The sequence below is a fragment of the Monodelphis domestica genome, chromosome 1, assembly GCF_027887165.1.
Source record: "Monodelphis domestica isolate mMonDom1 chromosome 1, mMonDom1.pri, whole genome shotgun sequence".
NCBI lineage: Eukaryota > Metazoa > Chordata > Mammalia > Didelphimorphia > Didelphidae > Monodelphis > Monodelphis domestica.
Window position 1 is genome coordinate 365,375,861 of NC_077227.1, and position 23,364 is coordinate 365,399,224.

Below are 23,364 nucleotides of genomic sequence, written 5' to 3' on the forward strand. Positions count from 1 at the left end.
AGTTGTCTTCTTGGGATATTGGGTCAAGCTTTCACAGGAGTTGATGAGTGCTGGTTCAGAGATCCACCTAGTCCACCTTCCTGGTAGCTTCTCAGAGAGGAGAAGAATCTTTTCAACTCTTCAGATCAGCTCACTTCCTCTCCTTTTCTCAGAATTCTCTCTCCTTCCTGCCCTTCCCTCATTCCTGCAGAATTCTCCAGCTTGCCAGATCTGCTTCTCTCTTTTCTGCTGGAAGTTTAAGTACAGTTCCTCTCTTACAAGTAGGCATTATTTTTATCTTATTTCCATGAATGCATGTTGAAGAATGGCTTTGCAAGTGCATTTTGACTATCAAACAATCATTTCCTATGACTAATGCACAAAGACCTGGAAGCTATTGAGCAAGACAGAGGCTTCATCCAATCCATCCTTTCATTTGATATCTACTTTTCCCCTCCCCATTCTGCGCCTCTCAATCATGACTTTTCCTGTATTCATTCTGCATTTAGAATAAATGAACACATTCATAGCTATTTTCTAACCTTGACCTGTCTATGCAAAGATGGCACTATATTTTAGGAGTGCCTATAGCAGTGGCACTGGGAATTCTTGGTCTCAGGATAGAACTTTTCTGCACCTAGATCTGAAAAATAACTTGCCAATTTAAACTCTTCAATTCCTTCAGGGAAGAGGTTTGCTAGACATGCCATTTGATGGCTTTCCTCTTGAGTAAGCCAAGAGCCAAAGCTTGAGACCTCAAAAATGAAATTTTCCATTGGCTACTGATCATGTTAGTTTTCCTTTGTCATTCTAAATTCCAATTTAAGAAAGGGAGATGCTAAGAAGAGTAGGGAAAGAAAAGTATGTGGAAGGAAAAGAGAAAAAATAGAAGCAATATGACATACTTAAATTAGTCAGTTTATACACATTTATTAAGAACCTGCTACGTGTGAGGCACTGTGCTAATCTCTGGGGAATTAAACTTAACTTGTAGCTGATGGAATTTTTTCCATTAATTGTTTCCCAGGCTACACCAGGTATCTGACTGATTTAGCATGTTTTGTCAACTGGCACTATACTAGAAGTGGCTGCAGCATAAAGGAATGAATACTGTGGCCTAGAATCAGAGCTCTGTCAATTGCTGATTTCTTAAGCTTGGGCAAGTCATTTACTTTTTCTGAATCCATTTACAAAATGGCAATAATAATATTTGTAATTCCTACCTCTCAGAAATGTGGGGAGACTCAAATGTGATAATGGATTAAAACTCAGCATGGACTCTAATGTACTATACAAATATCAGCTCTTATCACCATTATCTTACATTCTTCTCTGGCTTCTGCTTGTTTTCAGTCCAATTAAGCAACCATTCTAGCAGATACTATCTCAGTATCTGGACTGTGTATGGTTTAACATTACTGAATAGGAACAGGTTTCCCCTGTGAGTTATTTTTATTATAGTTATCCACAGTGTAGCACAGTGGATAGAGACAGCCTTGAGTCAGAAAGAGCTAAGTTCAAGTACTGCCTCTGGCATATATTTCCTGTATGACAAGTTATTTAGCCTATCATGGCTCTAAACAACTATCTAGATCTAAGTTAGAGAGAAGGATCTGTTTTAATAGAAGGAGTTTCCCCATTTGGAAGTTGTTTATCCAAATGAAAGCACAGGTCCAGTCTCTATCCTTTCACTCTTAGAAACCTCTTGTCTTATGTTTTTGTTTGTTTGGTTGTTTATATATATATATATATATATATATATATATATATATATATATATATATATATATATATATATATATATATGTATGTATGTATGTATGTATGTATGTATTTACAAGGGGCCATCATCCTACTCCCTCATTTTATAGACAAGGAAACTAAGACTTAACTAAGAGGGCAAGTGAATTCCTCAGTGCCACACAATTAGTGTGGGGCAGAACTGGTAGTAAGGCTCAATTTTCCTGACTTCTGGGCCATAACATTTCAATTTTAGTCTTTTCCTTTTGGCTAGAATAACCCAAATGTCAGGACTATTATTTATATTATAGAGACACAACCTTAAGATTGTCAAGTTTAATGAAAACCAAAGAGGCACCATCTTTCAGAGAATTTCTAAGGATTTCATAGCTATTTCTATAGATCCTCTCCCTCTTTCTGGAATATCTCTCATCTTATTATCTAAGATGTTAGCAGAAATAAGTTAAGTCCAAATAATATGGGCATGATGGAGCTATATTTTTGTTCAGAAGGGTCTTAAAGGGCTTTCAATGAAAATCTTTTGAATCAGGGTGATGGATGGAATGGACAGGAATGTTTAAGATTTCTCCTTAGACGAAAGAAAGCAACATTCCTGGGACTTTTGAAGGGAATGAATGAGCAGATCTTCTGATTTCCTAGTATTAAGGTTCCCATTCAGAAGTGCCATATGAAAGTATTTTGTATTGCTACCTATCACTATTTTTGTGCTGCATTTTGGAGCCTAAGTTGAACAAAAGAAGGACATAATTTTGTTGCAACAAATCAGCAAGCTACCAAGTAAATTATTTGGAGTGCATTAATAGTTGTTATTGATTGGGACTATATTGTTAATTGTACAAACACAGTGATTTGATTGACTTCTTTACCATTGTTTCAGAGCCTGAAAGGTGGTATTTTAAAAAGTGCCAAAAATATCCTTCACCAGAATGCTTCCATAAAGCGTCCCCAAATATGCATGCACACTTTTACACATACATGCACATATAATTTGCTTTTGCAAAGATAACATATTCAATGGTAGTTGTGTATGTCTCTAATTTGACTCTAAGATAATGACTTTACCAAGGTTTTTATATAAAATAATTTTAGTTCCATATCACAATTGTAGGAATTGTGCAGATTCAGCAATATTCAAAGGAACAGCACTTCTTATATAAGTCAAAAGTCCTGAAGTCTATCTATCTCTATGTGATTTTATCTCTCTGATCCTGAAGGCTCTTACCTTAGAAGGAATTCACTGATTATCTTTCCATTGTTTTGTGATCAGTTTGTTTTCTTCAGCTGCAACCACATAAACAACTTACAGTACAATAGAAAACTGAAAATGTTATTAGAGGAATAGGAAAGAATAGCATTTTTTTCACTGCCAAAGTGTTCTGTTGTGGTGGTTAAGGGGATAGATCACCAGACTGACTAGATATCAAAAAGATTTGTGTTTGTATCCCTTGACATATTTACTAGTTCTGGGAATCAGTTTTCTCACCTGCAAATTAAAGATAATGATATCTTTTACCTTACAAAGTTGTTGTGAGGATCAAATGAAATAATAATGTATATAAAAAAAGACTTTGTACACCTTTTAGGCATCATATCAGTGTGAGTTGATATTAAAATTAGAAAACTTTTTTTGTCTTCAAATGACTCATTGCCTCTTAGAAAACAATCACACTCTGACAGCTTAGAAAATAATTGAGCTATTTTTCACCTAAAGTTGCATCTGTACTCCATAAGGACATGGTGCATTAGCTCAAGCTCAATCAATGCATCAACATATAGTATTACTATATATAAGTATTTTCAACCATATAACTTCCACTCTCTTCTACCTTGGAAGGTAGTCTTTGGGCTGCCCAGATCAAGAGGCTAATAAAGGCAATTCTGTAAATAGGACTTCAGGCCTCAACTACCTACAATGGCTATCTCCAAATTTCATTCCTTTGCCTTTGTCTCCATTGATAAAAACTTTAGTCAAAGATTAACAAACCTAAATAGTTCCTTGTGAATATTTTACAAATACCTAAATGTCTTCAGAGGTAGAGAGAAGTGCCTTGAAAATTATGATACCTAAATGCTATTACTTCTGCCATATTCCCAACTCATATTCAACCTCTGCTTGTTTCCAACAATTAATTCTATTCAAAAATACATTAAGTTGATCTCCAGCTTTGTATTCAAGAAGACCTAGTTTAGATCCTATTTATCATCTTTAGGATTATAAAATCAAAGAATATTAGATGTGTGAAAATGGACAAGTTGCTTAATCTCTCAGTTGCTAACTCCATTAGTAGGAAGAGTTTCTATAACATTAATTCCCTAAACCAATGAAATAATGGGTATGGCCCAAAACAAATAAACAAACAGGAAACCCTCTCACAGCAAGAGAGAGAGAGAGACCCAGAAAGAGAGAGAGAGAGAGAAAGAGAGAGAGAGAGAAACACATGATTAAGCAATGCAACTTCCAAGTCTTGTATAATTCTAGAGCAAGCCAAAATTATTCCTTTATTCTCCATAGTTACTAATTTGATATTTACTAGTATTTTTACACTTTTATCCTCTCATGAGCAAAACATTTATTTAATATATTTACTCTTCTATATTGTTTCTACTTTAGAAAATATAAAGAAATAATATTATACAAAATTATGTTGTATTATATACCTCCCCTGGGAATGAATTTTATTTTATTTTTTCAGAAAATAATTGCATCTTCCATTTGTCTAACAAAAATTAATCTGTTCCCTATGGCCTATGTTGGATTTCGCCATTGTATTCTGAACATATCTCAATAACCACATTATATTTCTTATCTTTCCCTTCACAATTTTCTCAAAGTCACTTCCCTGCTAAAGAATGTGCAGTGATTTTCCATTGATTTCAGAATCAAATCTCTGCTTCTTTTCCTGGTTGTTCAAAAATTTTTTTCTTATCTAGGGAACACTCTTTCCTAGTACTCCTCTTCAATATGAAACTTATGATAAGAAAAATAAGTAAGTGTAATAGAACTCTTTCTACTAGTAGTAATAGTAACAGCAGTTAGCATTTAAATAGTACCTTAAAATTTCCAAAACACTTTATAAATATTATCTAATTTTACCTCATACCAGCCTACAGAATTAATTGATATTATTATCACTCTTGAAGATCAGAAAGGCAGAGAGAGGTTAAATGACTAAGTCACAGTTCCTCAACCAGTAAGTATCTGAGGTCATTTTTCACTTGAGGTCTTCAGGAGTCCTGATACAATATTAAAACCACTGCACCGCTTAGCTGCCTAAACCACAGACATTGTTTTTCTTGTCCCCTTTCTGTGCTCTGCTTACTTCCAATTTCATAGCTCTATTTGGACTATTCTGCTTTTTCTCACCTCCTTATCTCCAAAATTATTGATAGCTTTGATTTTTTCATCTTAAAACTGCTTATTCAGATCCTTTTGACCATTGGCCAATTGGGGAATGGCTTGTATTCATATAGATTTGACTTGATTCTCTATAAATTTGAGAAATTAGACCTTCTCTTCCATGAAATCCTCCTTGATTAAAAAAAGAGAGATAAATATAACATACTGTAGTGAAAAGAGCATTGAACTGGAAATAGTCTTTTCATTTTTTTACTTTACTTTTGCTACATGATCTTGAACAAAATATTTTCCTCTCTTCAGATTCCATTTTCTTTATTAGTAAAATTGTGATAATGTAAATGATAATTTTATGAAGATTTATTTAACAATTATATGTAATATTTTTCCACATAAATTTTCTTAAGTTATATGATCCAAATTGTCTTCCTTCCTTCCATCCTCCTTTCTAGAGCTGGTAAGCAATTTGCTCTAGGTTTTACATGTATTATCATACAAAACATTGCCATATTGTTCATTAAAAAAGAGAATACCCATATAAAACCAAAACCCTAAGATAAAAACCCAAATAAACTAAAGTGAAAATCATATGCTTTTATTAAAAGATGATTCTGAAATGGCTTTTTAGCTTGGAAATTCTATTATTTTTTTATTTCAGTCCTGAGTTTTCTTTTCTATGAAACCATAGCATCATGGGATAATCATTTGAGGAATGAAGGGAACATAGATTTATAATCAATACAAACATTTATTAATCACTTATATTAATATAATCATTTGTTAAGAACTGTGCAAAGTTCTAAAGATACAAAAAAGGGGTAAAAGATAGTCTCTCTCTTCAAAGAACTAACAGTAAATAATGAGGCTGCTAACATAAACAAATATATACAAAACAAACTATATATAGGTTAAATAGAAAATAATTAATAGAGGGAAGATAATGGAATTAAACAGGATCAGGGAAGACTTCCTATAGAAATTGAGATTTCAGTTGGGGCTAAAAGAAACCCAGAATGATCAATAATTGGAGGGGAGGAGGAAAGGTAGGGAACAGCTTGAAAGAATGCTAACAATTTTTTTTTTAAGAAAACATAAGATCAAAGTGAAATTATTTGCATGAGAACATACATGAAACTAAAACAGAAATAATTGGCACCAAACCACTTGTAATATAGCAGGATAGGGAACACATTTTTCATTTTTAGCTCTAACAATTGTGGAGGGGTGTGTGTGTGTGCGCGTGTGTGTGTTTTAATAAGTGACCCATATGACCTTAGTTTGTATAGAATTGTAAGGTGACATCTTAACAGCAAGTTTTCAAAATTAAGTTTTTTCTCTGTGTTCTTTGGGGAAATCCAATCTTACCCTGAGTGCTGCTCAAGCACATGGCCCCATGCAGCTGAACTTTATGCATAATTTCCTGCCAGCTTGTTCCAAAGCCTGGACCTGTTTTACATATCTGAATGGCAATGTTTAAAAATAGCAGGTTCACCTTGAAGCCTCTTAGGTAATCTAAAGACTGTTTACCATTTTGATGATTTGCGTGTGTGTGTCACAGATTGGGGAGTGAGAAAGCAAGGTGGCCCCTACTGCTGCCTTATGATTCTCACGGGGCTGCTCAGCAAGGTCTCTTAGGAAGTGAGAAGTGTAGCAAGGATCAAAGGTGTTTGTGATGATGGAAAGCATGTGGAGGGTCAGGAGGGGTTGGATCAGGATCAGTAGTAATGAAATATGTTGACATGAAGCTGATTCTTTCTTAAGGATTTTCATTGTTAGTTTAGTGCAAAAGAGAACCAATGCAGCTGGGCAGATATCCTATTAAATATCTATTCTCTTTCAAAGCCTGTTGCTGGAGACATATATTTATGTGGATGGGCACAGATAACATCCTCTTGTCTAGTGTAAGGAGATAAAAAGATTATTCTTATACAATAGAATGGAGTCTCAGATTGAGAAGTTTAATGTAAGCAAAGAATTCATTTCACCAAACGTTCTCCATGGTGCAAAGAGGACAAAGAACAGTGAATTTCACTTTAAATAACTAGTAGTAGTCTCTCGGTAAATGAGGATGACGATTGTCTTTGTGCATTTTCATCTATGGTGTATAGATGAGTGTGCACAAAGACACTTGTGCATGAAGGAGATTTAAGTGGAAAAGTTGATGCACAGAGACAGTCCCACTCTCTTGGCGTTGGAAGCCTGGGTCCAGTGGCACGAAAATGCATTACACCTGGAGACTTCCTCAGCTGCATTGGATGGCCTTGTTGTCCTTTGTGCTCCAACACTCCCTAAGCACTCCACAGTGCTTTGCTGCGTCGCCCTCTCAGCCGTTGAACCTTCTTATTGGTTTCTTCCGTCTGTTCAGCCGAAGCAGTCTTCACATGCTGGGTGAGCAAAAGGCCCCGGTTCACCAGGGGTCTACAACCTGATGGCTACTCTCACAAGGTTTAGCCTGCCTGTCAAAGCCACTGCCTGGGGTGTGGCTGTTGCCACATGCTAGCAGCTACTGGGAGCCACAAGTGAGAGCTGGGAGTCAGGTGAGGGTCAGAGGCTTGAGAGCTGCCCCAAAAGGGCACGACAAGCCCTCCATACCAGAGATACTACCCCTCCCTGAGCACCCCATACAACCGTTTAAATAACTAAGAAGACAGGACTTCCGGGTAATCATGGCTGCAATCTAGATGCCACACACTTCCTCTCCCCGGCACCGAATGAAATAGACTACATCAAAGGAGCATAAAATCACCTTTGAAGGAAGAGAAGGACTCCCCAGTACCCCACAGAGGCAAAGGTACGTGGGGCTTGAACATTTCCACACTAAAATAAGAAGGAAAAGCTTGCACAGAAAAGTGAACTGAGCCTCCCTTCCCCCATCCCACCTCCCCCACTAAACCAGAGTGAGCTACCTGAGCGCTCACCGGGACAGTGAGTGAGTGGACAGCATCTCTGTCTGGGGGGGGGGGCACTCCAGGGTCCCTGGGATCTGGGGACTGCCAGGATAAGGCTTCTCAGGGCGGTTTCACTGGAGAATCCAGCGCTGATTAAGGGCTGTACTTGGGGTGGGCTGTGCTGAACATCTCAGCAGAGCTGAGCACCAGGGGCGGATCACGCGCTGATTATCTGGGCGGAGCTGAACACCTGGGCATTGTGGCGGTGATCAGGGACTCAGCGCTCTAAGAAACCTCGGAGGCTGGGAAGAACTAGTCTGAAGCAACCTAAATTCACAGAAAAACCACCCATATAACCCAGATCCCAGACCAAAAAGGAAAGGGGAATAAAACCACCAAAGGGATGGCTCACATGGCCCAAAATCAAGCCTCCAAGAAGAAAGGGAAAAAAGTGACTATTGAAAACTTTTATGGTGGAAGTACCCAAGGAAAAGAGGAGAATGAGGAGGAAATCCAAAAAAATTCAGAACACGCCTCCCAAAATGGAAACTATCAACAAGCTCTGGAAGATCACAAACTGGAACTTATCCAAAAGATGGAAACCTGGAAAGAAAAATGGGAGAAAGAGATCAGCTGTCTGACAGATAAGAATGCTCAATTGGAAAAAGAACTCGAAGCATCCAATAGAAGGGCAGACAAGGCTGAAAAGCAAAACCAGTCCCTAACGACCAGGATTAAGCACCTCGAAGAAGCAAGATGATAAAACAGCAAGAATCAATAAAGCAAACCCAAAAAATTAATGAATTAGAAGAAAACATAAAATATCTCACTGAAAATGTCACAGACCTGGAAAATAGAGGGAGACGAGAAAATCTCCGAATTATCGGTCTCCTAGAAAAACCAGAGGTAAACAACAAACTCAATATTATTCTACAGGAGATTTTAAAAGAAAATTGCCCTCACGTTCTGGAGCAAGGGGGCAAAATAGAAATAGAAAGGATTCATAGAACACCTTCTATACTAAATCCCCAAAAGACAACCCCTAGGAATGTAATTGCCAAATTCAAGAGCTTCCAAGTAAAGGAGAAAATCCTACAAGAAGCCAAGAAGAAGAGCTTCAGATATAAGGGAGCTCCCATAAGGATCACACACAACATAGCGGGTAACACACTAAGAGACCGCAAAGCATGGAACATGATATTTAGAAAGGCAAGAGAGCTGGGTCTCCAACCAAGAATCAAATACCCAGCAAAACTGACTATATACTTCCAGGGGAAAATATGGGCATTCAACAAAATAGAAGATTTCCAAGCATTTGCTAAGAAAAGACCAGAGCTCTGTGGAAAGTTCGATATCCAAGCACAGAAAGCAAGAGAAACATGAAAAGGTAAATATGAAAGAAAGGGAAAAGGAGATAAAGCATATCTTTTTCTTTAAGTCAAACTCTCTTCTATAAGAACTACATTTACATCAAATTATATATATATTAATATGTGGGGAAAATGTTTTGTGTAACTCTCATAAATTGTATCATCATAAGAGTAGTTAGAAGAAACATGCATAGGGAAAGATTGGGACATTAAGAAGATTTGGGGAAAGTTGGGGCAAAGAAAGGAAAAGGGAGGGGGGAACCGCGATAATACTAAGATTAACTTCAAGAAATAGGGGGGGAATCAATAGAATAATCTTTCCCATATAAAGATACACATGGGAAGGGGAGGGGAAGAACTCTCATATGAGAAGGAGAGGAAGAGAGCGTGAAGTGGAATTACTTAAACCTTACTCTCAGTGAAATCAAATCTGAGAGGGAAGAACATCTAGATCCAGTGGCATCCTGAATTATATCTTATCCATTAGGGCAAGAAAGAAAGGAAAATAAAGGAGGGGGAGGGGGGAGGGAGTAAAAAAAGGGAAGAAAGGAGAGGGGGGAGCAGTAATAGCAGTAGCAATTAGAGAAGAAAAAAGAAATTGAAAGCATCAAAATAGGCAAGGAGGAGACCAAATTATCGCTCTTTGCAGATGACATGATGGTCTACTTAAAGAATCCTAGAGATTCAACCAAAAAGCTAATCGAAATATTCAACAACTTAGGAAAGTTGCAGGATACAAAATAAACCCACATAAGTCATCAGCATTTCTATATAATTCCAACACAGCTCAGCAGCAAGAACTAGAAAGAGAAATCCCATTCAAAATTACCCTAGACAAAATAAAATACTTAGGAATCTATCTCCCAAGACAAACACAGGATCTATATGAACACAACTATAAAACACTTTCCACACAACTAAAACTAGACTTGAACAATTGGAAGAACATTAACTGCTCATGGGTAGGACGAGCCAATATAATAAAAATGACCATCCTACCCAAACTCATCTATCTATTTAGTGCCATACCCATGGAACTTCCAAAAATTTCTTTTACTGATTTAGAAAAAAACATAACAAAGTTCATTTGGAAGAACAAAAGATCAAGGATATCCAGGGAAATAATGGAAAAAAATACAAAGGAAGGGGGTCTTGCAGTCCCAGATCTCAGACTATATTACAAAGCAGGGGTCATCAAAACAATTTGGTACTTGGTAAGAGACCGAAATGAGGATCAGTGGAATAGACTGGGGGCAAGCAACCTCAGAAAGACAGTATATGACAAACCCAAAGATCCCAGCTTTTGGGACAAAAATCCACTATTTCATAAAAACTGCTGGGAAAATTGGAGGACAGTGTGGGAAAGATTAGGCTTAGATCAACACCTCACACCCTACACCAAGGTAAATTCAAAATGGATGAATGACTTGAACATAAAGAAGGGAACTATAAGAAAATTAGGCGAACACAGAATAGTATACATGTCAGACCTTTGGGAAGGGAAATACTTCAAAACCAAGCAAGAATTAGAAAGAGTTACAAAATGCAAAATAAATAATCTGGATTACATCAAATTAAAAAGTTTTCGTACAAACAAAACCAATGTAACCAAAATCAGAAGGGTAGCAACAAATTGGGAAACAATCTTCATAAAAATCTCTGACAAAGTTTTAGTAACTCAAATTTATAAAGAACTAAATCGATTGTACAAAAAATCAAGCCATTCTCCAATTGACAAATGGGCAAGGGACATAATCAGGCAGTTCTCAGCCAAAGAAATCAAAACTATTAATAAGCACCTGAAAAAGTGCTCCACATCTCTTATAATCAGAGAGATGCAAATCAAAACAACTCTGAGGTATCACCTCACACCTAGCAGATTGGCTAACATGACAGCTATGAAAAGTAATGAATGCTGGAGGGGTTGTGGCAAAGTGGGGACATTAATTCATTGCTGGTGGAGTTGTGAATTGATCCAACCATTCTGGAGGGCAATTTGGAACAATGTCCAAAGGGCAATAAAAGACTGTCTGCCCTTTGATTCAGCCATAGCACTGCTGGGCTTGTACCCCAAAGAGATAATGGACAAAGCGACTTGTACAAGAATATTCATAGCTGCGCTCTTTGTGGTGGCCAAAAATTGGAAAATGAGGGGATGCCCTTCAATTGGAGAATGGCTGAACAAATTGTGGTATATGTTGGTGATGGAATACTATTGTGCTAAAAGGAATAATAATATGGAGGAATTCCATGGAGACTGGAACAACCTCCAGGAAGTGATGCAGAGCGAAAGGAGCAGAGCCAGGAAAACATTATACACAGAGACTGATACATTGTGGTACAATCGAAGGTGATGGACTTTCCCATTAGTATCAATGCAATTTCCCTGAACAATCTGCAGGGACCTAAAAAAAAATACTACCCACAAGCAGAGGATAAACTGTGGGAGTAAAAACACCAATGAAAAGCAACTGCTTGACTACAGGGTTGGAGGAGATAAGACTGAGGAGAGACTCTAAATGAACACTATAATGCAAATTCCAACAATAGGGGAATGGGTTCCAGTCAAGAACACATGTGATAACCAGTGGAATCATGCATCGGCTATGGAAGAGGGAAAGGCGGGGGGGGGGGGGGGGGGGAGGGGAGGGGAGGAAAAGAAAATGATCTTTGTTTCCCGTGAATAATGTATGAAAACGACCAAATAAAATAATGTTTAAATAAAAAAAATAACTAAGAAGACAAGAAAACACAGAAAGGTTAGGTCATTTCCCCAAAGTTACAAAATATTTGATTTTTATCACATAGCACCAAAAACCTCTACAGATCTCTTGATCCCAATAGATTTCTAGCCATCATAAACAAGAATTTCAATGACTTTTAACTTCAAAGGGTACTTTTTTTTAGAACAAGTGTCTTAAGAAGCTCAAGAAAGTTAATATCACAAGCCTTTCTTTTTCCTAATTTTTGTTTCCCATGTCTAGATACGAAATTTCAGAAATGGAATGGGGCAGTATAGTACAGTGTATAATACAGTGAATAGAGAAACACTATCTATTTGGAAGATCTAGGTACAAGTTCTTATTCTTCCACATAATGGATTTGCAAGCTTTAAGCAAGTTTTTTAAACTCTAATTATTCCAGGCAGCTTTCTAAATCAATAAACTGCAACCCCATTAGTCATTTCTTTATTACTAACACAAGGTGCTCAGTCTCCTAACTGAATAATTGCATTGCTTTTCTGATCCTTGTGAGTGTAATAAATTCCCTGTTTCTTTGGCCCACAGTATGTTTTATTTCAAGACAGATTAAGAACTATCAATATGAGTTCTTTCTTTATTCCCTCTAAATACTATTGTCATTCAGACTGGTCATGACCTCAGTCCTATTCAAACCATTTGAGTGAATTTTTTTAATCATTCCTCCTGTTTTGGTTCCCCCTTTTGTTTTTCAACATAGTTAATAGAGCACTGGGTCTGGAGTCAGTAAAATTTGAATCCAAATCTGTCAGATACTTAATAGCTGTGTGGACAAGGGCAAATTACTGATGCTTGCCTCAGTTTCCTCAACTGTAAAATGAGAATAAATAACTGCCTAAAAGGGTTTTTGTGAGGATAAAATTTGACATTTATAAAGCACTTATCATAGTGCCTAACATATAATAGGTACTGTAAATACCCTGTTTCTTTTTCTTTCCTCTTCCATTAGAATGTAAGCTACTTGAGAGCAGAGTATTTTTCTGCTTAAACTTGTATTCCTAGTGCATTGCTTAATATACTAAGTTCTTAAATACTTGTTGATTGATTGATTGATAACATGTCACATTCTCAGTTAAAAATGATCATTTATTCTATGAGCTTAGTGCTTTTGCATTGTGAATAGTGCTTAATTGCCAACTAAGGATAAATAAAAATACCATAGAATTGACCCAAGTCCATTTTTCATGCACTAGAAATCACTAATATCCATTTTTATGATACGCCCCAATATTTGCCAACAAACTATTTCCTGTGAATGAACTAATAAGATGCTGATAGTCTTGTAAGATCACAAATTCAGATAAGATTACATATTTATCTTTCTGTAATTATTTTTGGAAGATTCCTGATTCAACACAGAAATATTTTGTGACTTGTATGTATTAGGCATTTGACAATATTAGAGTAAAAAATAAAGATGTTTAAAAGAAATAGATCTAGGTAAAAACCCATTTTAGGAAATGGCTAAATATAATGTAGCTTTTGGATAAAATGTAATATTGCTGCACTTTAAGAAATGATGAATAAAAAGAATTCATAGAAACATGGGAAGACTTTTTTAATAGATGCCAAACAGAGTAAACAGAGCCAAAGCAGTATATACAATGACAATGATGCAACTAGAAAGATCAGTAGCAAGATAGTAAAAAATATCAATAATAAGAAACTAAACTCTTCATAAGTATAATTTCCAAGGTTAGTCCTAAAGAAGAGTTGAGGAAATGTACCCTTCTATGCTTCTTTGAAAAGGCCCTTAGGGTCTATGGATGTAGAACATTGCATAAGCTGTAAGATCTAGTTATTGTATAATGAAGATCTATGGAAAAAAAAGTTTTTTACAAGGATCCCAAATTACTTTACTTTTCAGTGAAGCCTAAATCCACAAATTAGAGTAGAAAAATGAGAATCAGATTCAGGGAAAGAAATGAAAAGCAACATTTGGAATAATTTGTTAATCCAAGTTTGGACTAAAACATAATTCAGAAAAAAAGTAACTTGGAAAATTACTTGAGTTATTCTCTTACTGTTGTCCATGTAGGGCGGTAAATGCTAGTAGCCAATCTGTCTACCAACATAAAGAAAGAAAAATGTAGCATATGGAGAGAGAATTTCCATAGAACTTTAACATTTGAATGTTGTGTAGTATATTTATATAAATTGCTTGACTAGTCCATGTATAAGTGGGGTTCAAAAACAAGTTGATTTTTGTTCTTTTCCAGGAGACTATGTTGTAATGTCTGTGTACTTTGACCTGAGTAGAAGAATGGGGTATTTTACCATTCAGACTTACATTCCCTGTACACTCATTGTTGTCTTGTCTTGGGTGTCCTTTTGGATCAATAAGGATGCTGTTCCAGCCAGAACCTCTTTAGGTGAGTTCCTTTTCATTCATTCATATATGTGTAGATCATGATGTCAAAGGATGAAAATTTGCTAGGCTGAATACAAAATTTTCCATCTATGATAAATTTTCAAAAACTTTGCCTAAATATATAATTATGCATTTTCAAATCCACATTACAACAGAAAATGAGAAAACAAATACTATTTCTTTTGTTTCATATTTAAAGGTATTAACTTTCATGAAAAGAATATAGAAATAGTTTTAATAAGAAATAATTTGTCAAGACTTGAAATGGTGAGGAATGAATAGCAGAAGTCCATCATGTGATGTTAAAACTATTGTTTTCCCCTTTTTTCTTAGTCCCATTCTGTCTAAAAGACTTATTTTTGTTATTTTTAATGAATAAAATGACCATTACCACCTCAAACATTATCATCTTCCTCTCCAGTTCTTAGCATTAATGAAGTCTGGACAACTCAGTATTTACTAAACATTCCCTAGAGGAATAAAAAACTTGATTACATGTTTATGTGTATATTTATATGTTCATAGGTATACACAAATATTTGTATACATACATATATATATGCATATATATGTATATACTGAAGGTCATCTGAAAAAGGCTGAATAACTGATTAATGGTCAGAAATTCTATGAAGGAAATTTTTATCCAAACACATGTTGGACTATATAACCTCTGACTTTCATTCCAAGTATGAGGTTCTATGGTTCTCAATATACAAACTTACATAGGTAACAACAAGAAAATAAGAAATAATGTTATATAGCACTCTGCAAGTTTTCCAGAATGCTTTATATGTATTTTTTTCATTTGATCCTCGCAACACTGAAGGTATTTGCTTTTTATGTTCCCTTTTAGAGATCAGACTGACTTGTGCCTTATGTCTTGCTCATGATCACACATCTGATAATTTTTGGTGAAGGAATTTGAAATGAGTTCATCCTACATTCACCAAATTTTCCATATTTATTTTAAGTAACAATTCAAAATTCTTATCCATAATGAATTTTGCCCCCGTTCAGTCAACATTGTGGCAGGATAATAGAGGAAAGAAAAAAATAGATTTGAATTAGGAAATTTGAATTTCAACCTTACCTTCAGTTTTTCATTATAGGTGTATTCTTGGCGGGGGGGGGGGGGAGGTCACTCATCCTCTCTGGCACTCAGACTTCTCTTTTGTAAAATTAGGAAGTTAGTCTAGCTGATTTTAAACTCTAAAAGTCTTGTTGGGTTTAAATCCCTAAAAACAATTCCAATCTTGAATTGAATTCCAATCTGGATTAAGTGATCAACATGTGGTTTCCATGTTGTAACAGATTAGAAAAGAAAGCTATTTGGAGGAGAAAGACAGTATGTTGGAGGAAAAAATATAGACGTGTTAGGATTGTTCCCTAATTAATGAGTAGATGCTTTGATTTCTCTAGTCATTGACCATAAACATAATATTTATCTAGTAATGAAAAAAAGATAATATTTTTTCTTTCTAGATTTATGAAGCTGCTCCAACACTCTCCCTTGCCCTTCACCCTCAGAAATCTATCCATTCTTCTATCCTTTTGCCTTACCCTTCACTGAAATCAACTACAAATTTTGCTTAAGAAGTCTTCCCAGCAGAGACTAGTTCATATGTTTGAGAGTCTGGTGGAGTTAACTGCTTCCTGGCTATCTCTGGATAGAAGCAATTCTGTTGGGCACAATGCAACATATCTTTAGATGATGAGGTTGTTTGTTTTTGTTTTGTTTCCTTTGGGACAATGAGTCACAAAGCTAAGCAAAAATAAAATTGTTGATAGCCAATAGGAACTTTATAGATCAAGAACAAATCTTGTAATCTACAAATGATGAAATATTTGAGAAAAATTAAGCAGCTTATCTTAGGTTCCTTGGAGAGTGTCAGATGCGGACTCATTTAAGACTCCTGATTCCTAGTACAGTACTCTTTTCATCAGTTACTCTGAAAAACAGTTTACAATCTCTATAACTTCACCATACCCTGCCATCGTCCCCTGTAAGTATTGTCTCTTTGAGAATATAAAATCTGTAAGGGCAACATTTTTCTCTCTTATGTGTATGTTCTCCAGAATTCATCATAGACTCACACATAGTAAGCATTTAATATTTTTTATTCTTTTATTCATTCATTTATTTACACATGCATTCACTAATTAACTGAAATATACTAAATATACTGTCCTAAGCTACTCAGGCAGTTTTCATTGAATTGGTTTTATTTTCTAGGATGAGACTTTTATTATGAATAAACACTTAACTTGAGATCACAAGAAATGTGTTCTAATCTCAACTCTCTTATGACCTTCAAAGTTTTAAACAGGTCTTGTAATCTGAATCTTAGTTTCATTCTCTACAAAGTGAAAAATTGGACCACATCCTCTAAGTTACAACTAGTTCTAAATTTTGTTCCTATAATTCTGTAATATTAAATATGTTTAGTTGCCTCTGATATATTTGTAGATGAGAATCAATTACAGATCCACTCTTGGGAATCTAACATCTTCTAGCTCAGGGAGGAACTTCCTCATATCTCCCTTCCCACCAGAGATACTTTTGTTATGATGTCTCAGAGTCTCATCCTGATCTCTCATCCTGATCAATTGCTACAGTAATAATTTTTTATTCTCTTTTACCATGTTTCCTTCATAGGTATTACCACTGTCCTGACAATGACTACTCTTAGCACAATTGCCCGTAAATCTCTCCCCAAGGTTTCCTATGTGACAGCCATGGATCTCTTTGTGTCTGTCTGCTTTATTTTTGTCTTTTCTGCCTTGGTGGAGTATGGAACCCTGCATTATTTTGTCAGCAATCGGAAGCCAAGCAAGGATAAAGACAAAAAGAAGAAAAACCCAGTATGTATAGTTCTCTTTTGAGACTTTTGGCATCATTGGTGTAGTTAGACCTTCAGGGCACTTTTAAGAGCACATCTAAACTGGGGCTTTTGTTAATCTTCAGATAGATGAACTTGGGTTACTTGACTCAAAGATGGAAACAATAATTTAAGTTTATACAGACATAAAGAATGAATAACTGATCTATTATGGTCATTAGGGACAGACTGGATGTAACTGATGCATTCTGTGAGTTCTAGTACTTACACAAAATGAAAAAAAAATTATGCTGCCTTCATTTTATGAGAAGTATATTCACTTAGGAGGGATTTATCTATTGTTGAGTCAGTAATAGGTTAGCTTATTATATTTTACCTATATACCTTCCTCTAATCCTTCCAACCCTTCCCAAACTTTTTTTTGAAAATATTAATATTTCAGGAACAAATCACATCCTAGGCAACTTTCCAGGTAGGTTTCTCAAGTTTGAAATGTGACCAGAATACCAAAGGTAATGTTCGGTAATAAATTAAAAAAAATACAATTTTTGTTTTTGAGAAATGACACAGTTTCACATAGGAAATATAGCTGATTTGGACATTAACTTTATATTCTGGGTTTCCTGGGAATAGATATCTATTTAATGAAGTAGTTCTTTAACTACCAATTGTGTTTAAGTGTTCTGTTGTTTTGTTTTGTTTTGCTTTTTTTAGGAAAGAAAGGCTACATTCCTATTGAATAGCCCCATTTATTAACTATTTTTTCATCACCAAGGGTGACTTGTTGATGAATAACCATGAAAGTTTCTTATACTTTGCACAAAAATTGTCATGATGGGGAAAAAGGGAAGAGAGAATAAGCAGATTGAAATCTACATATTAGAATAGGAAGATAGTATGATCTGTTCCCTATCTTGTTCTAAAATGTCAAATTAAGGGAAGAGTGACTTTTTGACAGCTATTTGAGTCATCTAGTACGTTGACTGAATCTCTTTGAGATTCTCTAACTTATATTTTTTTTCTTTAGGCCACTCTAGGAGTCCTAAAGAAATCATCTCAAGGACTAAATATATTACAATATTGCAATATAATGGGCAAAAGACAGCTATGGCACTAGTACTAGAAAAAAGGGATTTGGTCTGTGATTTCATTAGTATTGAGAACTCTCAACTGAGAAAACACGTACCTCTCTCCTACCTAACCAATGCAAATTGGCACCTTCTTTGGAATTTATAGTTTCTGAGAACTATCTAGAAAGTTGATTCAATAACCTTTCCAGGGTCAAATGACAGTTATCAAAGTTAGAACTAAAACCCAGTTTTTGCTGGCTTTGAGACTAATTTTCTATTGAGTACTATTGCTTCTAGAGCTATTTATTAACTTTAGAAAATACTTATCTTTCCTTTCCAAGATATGAAATGTGCTTAGTCTTTGCAGGTCTATCCCTCCATTCTTCTTTTTCCTTTTTAACTTTTGCCTTTCTACTTTTCCATTTTCTCTCCTTGATTTAATTTCATTTTTGTCCTGTTTCTTACTTGACTTCTCCCCTTTTCCATTTCCTTTACCTAATAAGTTAGTTTATTTAACACCTTTCAGTATTACCCCCAAAACAACAAAGTTGTGCTAACAGTCATTAAACAGTCCCTAAGAAATATACTACTTCCTATGATAATAAATTTTGTGTCAATGTTGAGAAATACTTATATTCCAAAATCTGGATATTAGGAAAGGTCAGATAAAGAGAAGATGGGCAAAGATAAGCAGGAAAAGAAGGTTCACAAAATGCATCACAGAAAACACAAATTGCTGAGATTATTAAATATATTTTTTCATCCTTTAAATGAAGTAGATGATGTAATTCATTACTTAGTCAAAAGAGCTGACAAGTACTAGACCCTTTAAATGAGTAAATGAAGTATTTAATTCTCCTGTGATGCTATACTGATGCTAATTGTGTGAAACCTCACTGTAATCAGGTCTTGCTGATGAAAAGGTTTAGAAAAATAATTATAAAACTTGCTTCCATGCTGTATAAAAAGGCAGGAGGAAGTTAGCTTGCAAAGCATTGGGTTTTGTAGTTTAAAGTCCAGATAATATTATATCTGAATAATACTAACAACTGAAAATCCACTAGCAATATTTTTTTTAATTTTCTTCCTCATCAGTCATAGGTTTTATCGTAGTTGAGGTCTGTCCTTCTTTGTTTATAATTTCAGTTCTCTTTTACTTACTATGTTTTGGATATGTATCTTTAATTTATCTTATGTTGTCTCTTCTTCTTTGTTTTCCTTTCTTTGTAAAAAAAAAAATGTTATTCTCTTTTCTGTCTACAAAACCAAAGCTTCTTCGGATGTTTTCCTTCAAGGTATAACGTTTTTGGAATGGAAATTCACTGCATGCCACTGCTGAATTTAACTATTAACGCTTAAATGAGATTTTTTTTAAGTAGACATTTAAGCATTCTACTCCAGGTAATACATCTAAGAAGTAGAAAGTTCTACAGATTTAGAAATAAATTTGTAGAGTTGATTCAGCAGCTCCCATATCCAAGTCACAGATGTTTTGAATTCATTTGTAACTCAAGAGCAGCCAACACCTTGAACAAAGTGAAACTTTCTAAAGTAGCTTAAATCATGCTATGACCTCTTTTCTTAGAAACCTCCGTTCCACCAATGCTATTCAACACACGGTTTTTTAAAACTCAAATGGACCCCTGAAATCTTTGAAAATTCTATTTCAAGACATAGTTGTTTTCCTCCTAAGAGATACTTTATTGTTTTTTGGGCAAATAAAAATTATATTAAAATCCTTTGAGAAAAGTCCTGGAATTGTCAGAGTTTTATAATTGAACAACCAACCATGCAAAATGTAACTGGATCTGAATACGCTGCCATTATTCAAGATAGCAAATGATAATAGTTATCTATTTTCATTTGATTTTTGGAAGCTTATTCCTAAATATCAATACAATTCATTTTCCCAAGTCTACCACTGAATTGGTAATGCTGAAGAAACTCCTTTGTCCTCTAATTCATTTTTTATTAGTAATAAAAGGGCAAAGATTCAATTATCCTGGATTGAAAGGAATGCTAATTTTTGTTCACCAAAGACTTACAAAATTTTGCCATTCTAGATCGTGAAATTTGTTGAAATTGCTTATTTATATGTAGGTAAACTTGGCTAACATTTTCATATGTCTTAAGTGATCATTTAATGCGATACTTCATCTCTCTAAGGCATTAGCCATCCCATGGAGTTAAAGCCTGAGGATAGTCTATATTGCCATGAAAGCAGACTTTACCAATAGCACCATCTTTGTTCATTTTAATAGGCTATTTGCATACATATAAGCATGTCAGATGCCTTGGTTTCAAAGAAAGTATTCATTAAAAAATAAGTCTCCATTCCATCCAATGCCTTCATGTCTCCAACATCACCTCTGATAGTTAGTGGAATAAAGTCTCATGTAGTTGTGTGGTCTAACCCTTTAGATCTTTGAGTTCATTTGATGTTCAATTTCCTTGCTATAGCTATTAGCTTGATAACATTATTTTCAGCTGCATTGCTTAGCTCGAAATTTGAAATATGCAAATGTGCTCTCTTCATAATTTAAATTTTATCATTGTAGATCACGATATCATAGCAATTTCCTGAGTCCTCATTTGCTGAATCATCATTCCCATTGACCATGCTGTAGACAAAAATTTCAGACTGCTGATTCTGATCAATTCTTTCCTTCCCTTTTATTTTATTCTTAGGCACCAACAATTGATATTAGACCAAGGTCAGCTACTATTCAAATGAACAATGCCACACACCTTCAGGAGAGAGATGAAGAGTATGGCTATGAGTGTCTTGATGGCAAGGACTGTGCTAGTTTTTTCTGCTGCTTTGAAGATTGCCGAACAGGGGCATGGCGTCATGGAAGAATACACATCCGCATTGCGAAAATGGACTCCTATGCTCGGATCTTCTTTCCCACTGCCTTCTGCTTATTCAACCTGGTCTACTGGGTTTCCTATCTTTACCTTTAAGCAAGAATGAAGCAGTTATAAGAATCTTACTCAATGATTCCCATGAGGAGATGTTTTAAAAGTTCCCTTTAAAAGTTCACATACTATAATCTCTCATTTACTTTATATCAGTCTCAATTCATTTGTGCCATAATCCAGATTATCCTAATCATGCTATGTCATTTGTCCTCAACTTTCCTTTGGTTAGTGTGATTTGGATATTACTGATTGAACATATGAAAACTGTTATGTTGATGGAAAATGAGAAAGTTGAAAACAAATTAGATACAATGTAGCTATGGCAGCTGTAACGGAAATGGAAGGGGTGTGGAATTGAAGTTGTGGGATACCTTTTCATTTCATTGAACAGATTATATATCTATGTATGTCTATGTAGAGATATACATAATTCTATATAGAGTACACATACACACGACATTTATAAGAAATGTACAATGTGTTTGCTTGGGGTAGAGATGTAGTCAATCTTTACTCTTTAGGATCTTCTTTTCATTTTGAGAAGTGTCATCTCTCACTTCAAATAAGTGTTAAATATCCTAGACAATTTATCCTCCCATACTGCCCAAAGTAATAATAGGAGAACAAAATACCATCCTTTTAAGAGCATATGTAAAATGTTGTAAATATTGCAATACCTTATAATACTTAAAGTAGTGCATGCATCATTTTAGAGCCAAAATAAATGAAGCAAAGATGCTATAACGTATTGTCTTTTATTTTGTGGCTCTGGGCTTTGAGTGAAAAATGTTAATAGAATCATAAGGAATCTGGTCTAGGTTTGGGATTGGGGAGGAGAATTTAATTGCCCTCTCATGCATGAAGATTAAAACAGCACTTTTGTGTATGACAGTTTAAGATATCTTACTATATTTATATATAAATATATACAGACAAAACAATCTACATTTGCCTCTTCTAAATAGCCTATGATTCAAAAAGGATTGCCAATTTCTTCTCCAGTTTATTATGTGCTTGATGCTATTTTTCTTGCTTTCTAGTTCATTAGATTGCAATAGAAATTATTCTCCATCACAAGATCTGCTTCAGGCTATTAATATATAAGCTGCTGGTGACTCCTTCCATACCAAACTCAAATGATGATTAGTTATATCACATGGGATATTTGTGGATGATCCATGATCTCTTGGAAATTACCAGAAGGCTCAGAAAGAATTTCAGTTTTCAATCATTGTCATTTAGAATTTGTATTTATTTTTCAGGAAAAGCTCTTTTTTTCTACACTAACAATGATAATTTTCTTTTTCTTTTTATATGTGGAAATGATGTTACATTGGTTGTATATTTGCTTTGATTTTTCCCCCATTTGTGGGAATGGGTTGGAGCCAATTCAACCATAATTTATCATAAATCACTGACACAGGTTTCCAAAATACAAACATGACTATGGTTAAAGGGATGATCTGTCGTTAAGAAGAAAATGTCTTATAAACAGGAAGTATTAAATAAATATTCATTGAAAGAATGTTCCACAGAGTGATAAAACCAATGACCTTGACATTGTTAGACTATATACTCTGATTGACCTAAGCAACTATTGACTTTGATCATAATAAATTGTGCCATGTGAACAGTTTGTTTCGCCTCATGGCTTTCTTTCTGTACAGCAATACTCTTTTTAAAATGCTTCTCTTCTGTGGTGTGGTTACTGTAACACAGATTATAACCATCACTAGAACATAATTTACAGGTGACCTTAAATAATCAGAGGGGAATAAAAAGTGTCTTTGCTAATAGACAAGCTGCGTGTAGTTTGTGTATTTCAAACCGTCTATGTTCCATCTGGATGAATCCTGAAACTCATTCAGCCACAAATTTTTGAAACCTTCATATCTAATACATTTAATTATTCAACCTTATGCCAATGAAAATACAATCAAATCTTTTGGAATTCTTTTTCCTTTGATCTACACATAAATACATATATGCACACCAACACATATATATGTATATACAAGATACAAGGTGATTTTGTTGTTCAAGGTT

General features: G+C 35.0%; 1 protein-coding gene across 2 annotated transcripts in view; it reads left to right on the forward strand.

Annotated features, from left to right (window-relative positions):
• GABRG2 (gamma-aminobutyric acid type A receptor subunit gamma2) overlaps positions 1–23,116 on the forward strand; it is a 193,836-nt gene extending 170,720 nt beyond the window's left edge. The window contains exons 7-10 of one of the 2 annotated variants that reach the window (XM_056811544.1): positions 14,332–14,484; positions 17,143–17,348; positions 19,668–19,691; positions 21,085–23,116. In XM_056811544.1, coding sequence (XP_056667522.1) covers positions 14,332–14,484; positions 17,143–17,348; positions 19,668–19,691; positions 21,085–21,360 — 659 coding nt within the window. In that variant the 3' untranslated portion in view covers positions 21,361–23,116. The remainder of the gene's footprint in view (positions 1–14,331; positions 14,485–17,142; positions 17,349–19,667; positions 19,692–21,084) is intronic. The other variant, XM_056811545.1, reaches the window with a different exon arrangement.
• Positions 23,117–23,364: the final 248 nt, after the last annotated feature.